The following is a 10,474-nucleotide window of genomic DNA, read 5'->3' on the forward strand; positions in this document are numbered from 1 at the left end:
TATTTAAAAAAAAAAAAACTTTTCCAAACACCCAAAAGTACATCTACAAGAATGGAGTTTTATGGTTAGTTTTGCACTAGTGATTGGATATTTATGGTTAGTTTTGCACTAGTGATTCCATGCAAGACGAAGAACTCATTCTTATGAATGCAATTCTTAGCCAAATGCCTTGTGGTAAAGCGGCATGAAGTGATTCTTGGGAGGTTATGAGTTCGAGCCTCAGTGAGGGCAATGTTGACTTTGTTGGGCTTCAGTAGGGCTTCCGTAGGTTGAGAAAGTATATGGACAATGTTGACTTTGTTGGGCTTCAGTAGGGCTTCCGTAGGTTGAGAAAGTATATGGACAGATACTGCATGTAACAGGGTCAACAGTATTCAAAAAAAAAATGAATGCAATTCTTAGAAATATTAAATCAAATCAAACAATAGAATAAATCTATTCTATGAATTAAGGATGCTTGTCAAATTTCTAATGATGATTTACATAACTATTTATAAACGTTGTCAAGTCATTAATCAATGTTATCCCTCAATTTTCAAACATACTGAATAATTCATATGACACAATAACAGTCACGAATATTTATACACTTAACTAGCTAAAATTTTTTTATTTATGTACAATAATATTTATACATGTGCAGCTTGTCAACACATTTACATGATCTTAGAAAATTAAATTACTCCAAATAAGAAAAAAAGAACATAACACTGTCTGATCCAGTTCATAAAAAAAAATACAATATAATTAAAAAGATTATTGAATATTCTTGCATGCTAGTCCGTAGTCCATACCGTACATATGTAACGGTAGAAGATACAAGCTAAGTCCGGCAAGTATTAATGCAGTGGACATAATTGAGAAATGAGAAGTCTCCTTTAATTTGCAGCAGAAACTAGAAAGCGAATCTTGGTTTCAACCACCGTACGTACCGAAGACATGCGTAATTATATTCCTACTATATATACTAACGTACGTACCTGTGACTCGATTCTGGATGGATTATATTATCCCTATCTTGTGAAGTAAGTTTTGGGGGAGAAAATTCTCCGGGGAGAGAACATCCCCATGTATCTAGGGGAAGCCATTCCATCAATGGAACGATAGTCCGGGATTGTGAAGGCGGCGACGCCATTGCGATTTAGATTATTATTATGATCTCCACGGGGCATGTTGGCGCCATTGAAGGTGCTGCATTTGGCCAGCTTGCCAAACCAGGAGGACCAGGGCTTCCGTTGGGAGGGTGAAGAAGAATGGTTCATCCTCTGGCACAGGAACTCCTTGACGACGTGAAGGCCTTGGTCGATGATGTCGGTGGGCGGGGAAACCAGAGGGTTTCCTTCAACTTCCAGCTTCTGGAGCTTCTTGAGGCAGCCCAGGGAGTCGGGCAAGACGGTGATGCTGTTGTAGCTGATGTCCAGCTCCAGAAGGGACATGAGCATGCCGATGGAGTAGGGGAGCTTGGTGAGGTGCTGGAAGTTCTGGCTGACGTTCAGCACCTGCAGGCTCACCATGTTCTCCAGATCTTCCGGGAGTTGGCGCAGGCAGTTGAGGCGGGCGTCTAGGACGCGGAGGTTGCTTAGGTGGGAGGTGGAGTGGGGGAGGAAGGCTAGCTTGTTGGAGTTTATGGACAGTTTCTTCAGGCTCGTTAGCTCAAATCCGATGCTCTCTGGAAGATGGCTCAACATATTGAAGTTTACGTTCAACTCCTCCAAACATCTGTATGTTCCAATAATAATTTTTTTAATTATAATTTAATTTGTTGTACTGTATAGTGTATATATACAACCACAAAAATCTCTAATTTATTTTATTTATTTTTATATAAATTGTAGAATAATCAAATAAATTAAGTGATGAAATCTTAATTTTGAGCCTGCATGTCCGCCATCACAAGAATATATGTCAAAATATGCCGTGTACAGTTATTATATAATAATAATAACAATAACAACAACAACAACAACAACAACAATAATAATAATAATAATAATAATAATAAACCAAGAAAAATAAAACACTGGGAAATTTAATTTGTATTTTTGCATTGAGCTTTAAAATATGTTGTGTGGAATTTTTCTTAGCTTTTTGATCTGTTAGCTAAGTGTCCATTACTTTTTTTCTTTAATACCCGTGATTCTTTATAAGGTAGTATATGTTCTATACTTTTTCAAACATTTTAAGTTCAAAGAATCTAAGCCCCCACCATCAAGCTAAGGTTGGAACCTATAACCATCCATTTGGAATGGTAACCGAGAATCAGGATGTCATCACATTATATTGTAGTTGGTTGTCCGTTACTTTAAATATAGGTAAAAATTTGTGTGAGACTCTCTCACAAATTCGTGAGACGAGTCAATTCAAAATGGAAAAAAATGTAATATTTATACTAAAAAATGTAATATTATTTATGAATAAATTGTTTGTTATTTATAAGGGAAAATCATGTAATACTTTTACATTTTGATTTAAAAGTATTACATTTTTTGTATGAGACAATTTCAACAGAGAATCGCTGGTGGTATGTCATATTTTTTATTAATTAGTAACTTAATATCTCCCATGCATCTTTAGTCAACAAAAAGAGCGAATTAATAGCAAATAATATTATAACACAACTCATGCATATTGAAACCCCCCAGAAAATGTAATTTTGGCATAATTAAATAAATCAAATAAATAAAGGGCATATATATATACCTGCAGTTCTCAATGGTCTTAGGGAGAGATTGGAGGTTGTTTCCGGAGGCGTTCAAAATCTTGAGTTTGGACAAACAGCCCATGGAGTTGGGGAGAGACTTAAGCTGGTTTGAATGCATGTCTAATACTACTAGATTTAGCAGCCTCGCTGTCAACGACTCCGGTATTATCTGTGTCATTTTCCCACGCAACATAATAAAAATACTAATTAATTAAAATATAATATGGTATTAATAATTTGTGGTATTTATTATTTCATCATAACCACTGCACCCTGTTTGGAATATATAAAAACAATGCGCTGAATGAGATTTACACCTTAAATTCAAATCTCACCCTAACTTTAAAGGTGAAAGATGATTAAGATATTGATGATTAAAATTGCAATATTGTAATATAATTAATTAAAAGCTATATTTAGGAATATGAATACCTAAATATAATTTCTCTCTGAGATAAAAGGAAAGGAAAAGAAAGAAGAGAATAATAGTAATGGAAATATAATTTAATAGAAATTCAAATGCAAAACAGTGGAATTAGAAAAATAAAAAATTAAAAAAAAATACAACAGATGAGATGAGATGAGAGACCTGAAGATTATTGCAGGAGAGGTCTAACTTGCTAATGGCTGCTAAGTTGAAAGAGATATCTATAGGGAGAGCCTCCAGCGACAAGCCGCTAAGATCCACGATATCCAGCCTTTCTCCCTCTTCCTCGGCCGCCGAGATTATCGCCCTTCGCGATCGTCTCGACGACGGCGATCTCCTTTCTCTTTCCGGCGCCACCAATTGCAGCGATGACGATCTCCTCCCGAGCGGATCCACTACTGCGCCCGCTCTCATGATCACTTCCGAGGCTTCGTACATCATCTCGATTGAATCGAATTGAAGCAAAGAGACAGAAACAAAGCAATAAGCTAGGGCATAAACAACTTAACGAGATTGGAATGAGGAGGAGAGAGGATGTACGATGGCGAATGATGAATGCTAGGAAGAAAGGCGATCGATTTTGGATTTAAGCTAAGACCTCATCTCGCAACGTAACATACATATACAATATGATATGATGAAATTTGAGGTTGAGGAATATGCTACATATACTGTTACAAATGGCTGGCGCTGCCTACACCCTATCTAGTACACAATATAATATTGCTATTTATATTCACACCAACCACTACCCACGTAACTATATATGGAGCTTCTTAATATTCAACCCATCAAATATAAATATCCCTAGCCTCCCTCACAAAAATTACTTTTTAAAACTTGTGTGAGACCGTCTCACCATGAGACGGGTCGGGTCGGGTCAAGATGCAAATGTAACACTTATATGTACAAATGTCATACTTATATGCTCAAATGTAATACTAATCAAGAATAAATTTTTTTGTTACTTATAAGGGTAAATGTAATACTTTTAAGGAAAAATACAATACTTTTACATTTCGATTTAAAAGTATTACATTTTTCCACAAAAGTATTATATTTGCCCTTATAAGTAGGGGCACTTGTCAACATTACTTATTATGAAAAAATGTATTACTTTTTCTCTAATAAGTAACAAAAATTGTATTCTTGATTAGTGTTATATATATTTGAGCATATAAGTATGACATTTGCACATATAAGTATGACATTTGCATAGTGCTTTGACCCGACCCGACCTGTCTCACAAATAAGGATCCGTGAGACGGTCTCACACAAGTGTGACCCTTTTAATATATCTATTATCATTTTTGTTATTCTCTTTTGGCCCTATTTGGTAACATAGTTAGTTTATTAGTCAATTTTGGCTTATTTGATCACTATTAGCTGTTTGAATTGACTTGATTAAACAATAATATGAGCGTTTGATTAATTAATTTTTTTTATAGCAGCTTATCGTTTCAAAATGTTAAAATTTAAAAAGATGCTCAAAGTAGTTTTTTGATCAGCTTTTAAAAAAGTCATTTTGCATGTAATCAACTAACAACTAATTTACCAAATATTTTTGAGTTTATTACCAAAATGGTCCATCGACTATTGCGAAATTATCAATTTGGTCCTCAATAATTTTTCGTGCCCAATTAAGTCCCTCGACTTTGAAAAATTTAACCAATTTAGTCCTCCGTTTATTTTGTCGTTAAACATCCGTTAAATAGGGACCAAATTGGTAATTTTGCTATAGTCAAGGGATCAAATTGGTAATTATTTTTCACTAAAATGGTCCCTTAACTATAGAAAAATTACCAATTTAGTCCCGATTTAACCGATATTTAACGGCAAAATAAACGGAGGACCAAATTGGTTAAAATTTTCAAAGTCGAAGGACTTAATTGGGCACAAAAAATTGTCGAGGACCAAATTGATAATTTCGCAATAGTTGAGGGACCATTTCGGTAATAAACTCAATATTTTTCTACCATCAACTAATGCTATCATCTAGTAAAACCACTAACTCAATCAACAAATAACTATCAGCTATCAACTATTTACTAAACACCTCATTTATTTTTTATTATTTAAATTTAATTATTTTGACTTTAAACTCTCTTATGACATCTTTCTACCTTACCAGTTTGTATAGAGTTTGATCAATTCACACATAACGAAGGAGTTTATTCAAATATATATCTTTTTAATTTTGACACAGTAAACACTATGGAGTAGTTTTAGAAAAAGAACATATCGTCTCATTTTTCAAATATCATCCAATGTAGAGTTTATTCTACTTTTTTTTTTTTTTACTAAAGAAAAATTCCAAATGCATTAATCAAGACCGGAAACAAATTGCACTATGGCTTTATATTAAGTAAACTTACCTCAACCATATCTTTTCTTATATTCTTCAATAGTAATACATTATATATTGGAGTAATATAATAAATAAATTTGGTTTCATTTAGATTTTAATTAGTAAGAATTGCTAGTTATTTTCTAAAATATAAATATCAAATTTATAAAAATGGTTACGTTATAGTTATAATTATAATTATAATTGTTATTATTATACAATAATATAAATATCTAAAATTTAAATAAGAGTGAACCAATGTTATTATACACGATTTATGTTTGTATTTCTATACTTATTGAGTTGTATATTGTGCTATAAATATTGTATTATTATTTTTATCAGAATATATATATATATATATATTATTGATGAATTTATATATTTATAATAAATAAGTAGTATAGATATATACATATAATATAAGCATGTATGTGTAAAGATTTTTATGGCAATACAATTAAAAAGTCATTCCCTACTTTTCTAAAGTCAACCGATGCTTCTGTCTAACTTGATTACTTGTGTGTTGGTTAGATTCAATTAATTATAATTACACGTATTATTATTGTATGGTCAAATAAAAAAGGAATAAAAGAAAAAAACAGTACGGATAGACGTTGAATTATAGGAAAATAATAAATAAAAGAATAATGTAAGATAAGCAAAGTACAAATCCGTAACTAATTGCGTACTGGCATTACCAACTTTGCAAAAGTCAACCGTTGTCCTGTCAGTTTCAGCTGCCCCCGCCCAGCGCCGTGTCTTTCGCTTATTGTTTATTCCTTAACTAATTCGTGGTTTTTATTTATGTTACATCTGACTAAATCCAATTTGCCGTTATCTATTTCCTTGGGATATCTTTCTTCTTTCATTTTTTTTCTTCTTTTTCATTTTTTATTTAACTTAGGTGATCCATCTTTAGAAAAGTAGATCCACTAGCAGAAAACATGGATCCACTATCCCTTAAAATCAGGGATTCATTATCTCATTATTAAGATATTAAATCCCACTATGATTTCTGAAAGGTCATTATAATGAAAGGCCATTTTCCTGTTCATAAGTGGTGCAAACAGTTAAACAGTAGGAAATAATTGGAATAGTGCATTGATGGACTGCATCTATATAAAGGCTCTATAATCTTCTCACTGCACAACATTAAGACTCATACACCATCTAAGAGGGTTGTGAAAGTGAGAGACAAAAACTCTTCTGCTGCAATTCAAGCATCAACAAACAATCAACTATGGCTGGAGGTTAGATCCTATATGCTTCCTATTTATTCTTACAGTTGGTATCAGAGCCCATAAAACCTCTGCTTGGTTGATTAGTTTGTATGTATATATGCCTGAGACATACATATATTGAATTTACAGTATATGCATATATATAAATTTTGACTTTATATATATATATACAAACTTCTACAAAGGTTTTATTTGGAATGTGGCTTGAATTTCTTTTGAAATAAAATCATAAAACAAACCTACTGCCTTACTGCTAATACTCTATGGAGAAAATACCGAATTTATTAGCGGACTTTAGCCTCCGATTCATCGTTCTCCGGTGACCGGTGGAGGAGATGATGGTGTAGCGATGGCGAAACGTGAGGTGGTGGCTGCGTTGGCAGTCTCATTGGCGCCGCGAGGCTGGTTTCTGGCGATGGAAACATCGCTTCCCTTCGGTTGCTTCCGGTTCTGTTTGTCTCTCTTTTGACTGCGCAGAATAGAGGTAGAGAGCAGCTAGGTTTTTGGCTTTGGTTTGATTAAATAATAAGCTGATGGAATGGGAATTAGTTGAATGGGCTGGACTTTAAACTTTTATGGACCCATTTAATTTATTTATGGCATCTGGACTTGTTATAAAATTTGGATCCATTTAATTTGAAGTCTGAACCCATTTTTGTTGGGCTTAATTAATTGAACCAGATGGGCCTATTTATTTTTCAATGGTTCTGGGCTTATCTTTTTAATTGAGCTTCTTGCTAATCCTTCCAAACGAAATTTTATTAGATTATAATTCAATTTGAGCTTATTAATTTTAAGCTTGTTTAGTTGAATTTTAATTTAATAAATGTGCTGCTATTAAATTGTTTAAAAGTATTGCAATTTAATTGAGAAGTATGAGTTGTTAATATGCATAATTTGAGCATGCTATGTATATTTATTGCAATAATTATTTGATTGTTATAATTATGCATTTAGAAAAGCATGTTCTTTAAGTATGAATTTAGAGCATTTTAGGACAGAATTAAATGTTTATTATGCATGGTATAGTGCATTTTAGGTGAATTAGTGCCTTTTAAGGATAGATTAGGCATATTATCGATCTTCAATTGTGTCTAATTATTGGCACATTAAAGAATCCTAAAAGGATAGTATATCCTATTTAAAGCCTTAACTGTAAGTGAATTTACATTCATATAGGACTTCCAAACTATTGTACATTGAATGTGAGAATGCATGAACCAGGGAAAGTTCTTGGGGAGGAACACTAGTTCTATGGCCCTGGCTTAAAACGCCTTGCTCGCTGAAATTGCCATAGTGCCTTCAGCCATATTGCTACTAGTCCCCTTGCGACCCTACTCTGTCTAAGGAGTTGGTTTTTAAAGGAGCCTTAGCACCTACCAACTTTTCTGGGAGTATACTTGGGAATTGTTTATCATATGTCAGTACAATTTGTTTGTTAGGCTTTAAATAAATCTATGCCGATGTGATAATACGATTTTAGTTAATTAAGGAGTAGCCACAGCATCCTTAATTTAATTAAAATTGTATATTAAGTTTTAATAAATCACATAAAGTTTAGGCATAAATTGAGATAAATCATACGTAACATAATAAAATTTCGCCCACAGGCAATTTTATTATATTTGTATGATTAATTGGAATAAAATACTGAGCTGTGGTCATAATTTCGCCCACAGGCAATTATGTATCGGCATACAGTTTGGTAGTTTTGTTATTATGTGTGGAAAATCAAACTATAATCGTACCCATTCCGTTTCCACCATTAAGTTTTGGTAGATTCATTATGCGTAAAAATTTAGCCCACAGGTAATTTTTATGGCATTCGAGTCTATCTTATGCATCATTTACATTGGTAATGTATGCAATTCGGTTCTATGTGTGCCTCAAAAATGATATGAACCTTTTGGTCTTTACTGCATCTCAACCCGTTACTCATACTGATCTGACCATTCAAATTCCCCAACTCTGTAGTGACAACTATAAGGTTTGGAAAGAAAGGATTCTCTTGAATTTAGGGTGGAAAGAGTTGGACTATGCTGTCAATAACAATAAACCACAAATCCCTACAAATTCAAGTACACCTGATGAAATTGCACTATATGAGCGATGGGAGAGATCCAATCGGCTCAGTGTAATTTTGATCAAGTCTAATGTTTCGGATTCAGTTCGTGGTATTGTTGACGCATATACAGATTTCAAGCCCTTGCTTGAGGCCCTTGACGCTCAATATGCCAGCTCAGTGAAGTCTTTAACTAGCACCCTTATTATGAAATTTTCTTCCCTTCGTTTAAACACTGTTAAGGGTGTACGTGAGTACATTATGAAGTTTCAGGATATAACAAACCAACTGAAAAAACTCGGGGTAGTTTTGCCGGATACCTTTGTGGTACATCATGTGTTAAATACACTTCCACATCATTATGAGCCATTTAAAATCTCTTATAACACGCATAAGGAAAATTGGTCTATCGTTGATTTAATGACCATGTGTGTTGAAGAGGAGGAAAGGCTTTCAATGGAAATGGGTGAAAGTGTTATGCTTTCCATACCGCAAGGAAAGGGCAAATCTCGTAGTACCACTAAGGCTAAGGGAAAAAGCCAACCTCAAGCTGACATAAAGAAGATGCGAAGGTGTTTTTTCTGTAGAAAGAAAGGACACTTTAAGATAGATTGCATCAAGTTCAAGAAATGGCTTGAAAACAAAGGTAATCTATCCTCATTTGTATGTTATGAATCTAATATGTCTGAAGTTAACACTAATACTTGGTGGATTGATTCTGGATCAACAATCCATATTGCAAATTCCTTACAGGGACTTCAAGCCTTAAGGAAGCCAGTGGGAAGTGAGCAGACTATCTTATCCGGAAACAAGATGGGCTCACAAGTTGAAGCAATAGGAACATGTAAAATAATATTAAGTAGTGGCTTTGTTTTGATTTTAGAAAAGACCTTTTATGTACCAAGTTTCTCACGAAACTTGATTTATGTTTCAAGGCTTGTACCATTAGGATTTTCATTTAAGTTTCAAGACAAGTCTATTGTGATTTTTAATAAATCAACTTGTGTTGGAAATGGTACTTTGTCTGATGGTCTTTATCGCATTAATCTACAAAGCAATTCTACATATAATTCTTTACATGTTCATACTGGCACTAAAAGACCAAGTATTAATGAGAATTCCTATATGTTATGGCATCGGAGATTAGGTCACATCTCTATTGAAAGAATTAAGAAATTAGTAAACGATGGGGTACTTAGTACTCTTGATTATACTGATTTTGAGACTTGTATAGATTGCATTAAGGGAAAGCAAACAAACAAGTCTAAGAAAGGTGCCACAAGGAGTTCTACCATATTAGAAATCATACATACTGATATATGTTGTCCGGATATGGACATGATAAGCCAAAAATATTTTATCACCTTTATTGATGATTATTCACGGTTTACATATATGTATTTGCTTTCTAATAAATATGAATCATTGGATGCCTTCAAAACTTTTAAGGCTGAAGTTGAGAACCAATGTGGAAAGCGAATACAAATAGTAAGATCAGATAGAGGTGGTGAATATTATGGTAGATACACTGAAAATGGACAAACACCTGGTCCTTTTGCTAAGTTTCTTCAAGAACATGGGATTATTGCCCAATACACCATGCCTGGTTCTCCGGACCAAAATGGTGTTGCTGAAAGAAGAAACCGAACACTTCTTGACATGGTCAGAAGTATGCTTAGCAACTCAAAACTTC

At 33.7% G+C, this 10,474-nt stretch overlaps 1 protein-coding gene across 1 annotated transcript; it reads right to left on the reverse strand.

The window, feature by feature from the left end:
• Window positions 1-603: 603 nt before the first annotated feature.
• LOC116012450 (plant intracellular Ras-group-related LRR protein 6) lies at window positions 604-3,863 on the reverse strand. The gene is made up of 3 exons (XM_031251982.1): window positions 3,291-3,863; window positions 2,701-2,870; window positions 604-1,719 (listed from the first exon to the last, which is right to left on the reverse strand). The coding sequence occupies exons 1-3, from the start codon at window positions 3,567-3,569 to the stop codon at window positions 1,014-1,016; spliced, it is 1,155 nt and encodes a 384-aa protein (XP_031107842.1). The 5' UTR covers window positions 3,570-3,863; the 3' UTR covers window positions 604-1,013.
• Between the last annotated feature and the right edge of the window lie 6,611 nt (window positions 3,864-10,474).

This window comes from Ipomoea triloba, chromosome 3, assembly GCF_003576645.1.
Source record: "Ipomoea triloba cultivar NCNSP0323 chromosome 3, ASM357664v1".
Taxonomy (NCBI): domain Eukaryota; kingdom Viridiplantae; phylum Streptophyta; class Magnoliopsida; order Solanales; family Convolvulaceae; genus Ipomoea; species Ipomoea triloba.

Bases quoted from the DNA above. Each gene is read 5' to 3' on its own strand.
- LOC116012450 (XM_031251982.1), bottom strand. From the start codon at position 3,569: ATGATGTACGAAGCCTCGGAAGTGATCATGAGAGCGGGCGCAGTAGTG. The intron at 2,871-3,290 runs GTCTCTCATCTC...AAAATGACACAG, and splicing joins TCTCCTGCAATAATCTTCAG to ATAATACCGGAGTCGTTGAC. The intron at 1,720-2,700 runs GTATATATATAT...TGGAACATACAG, and splicing joins AAGACCATTGAGAACTGCAG to ATGTTTGGAGGAGTTGAACG.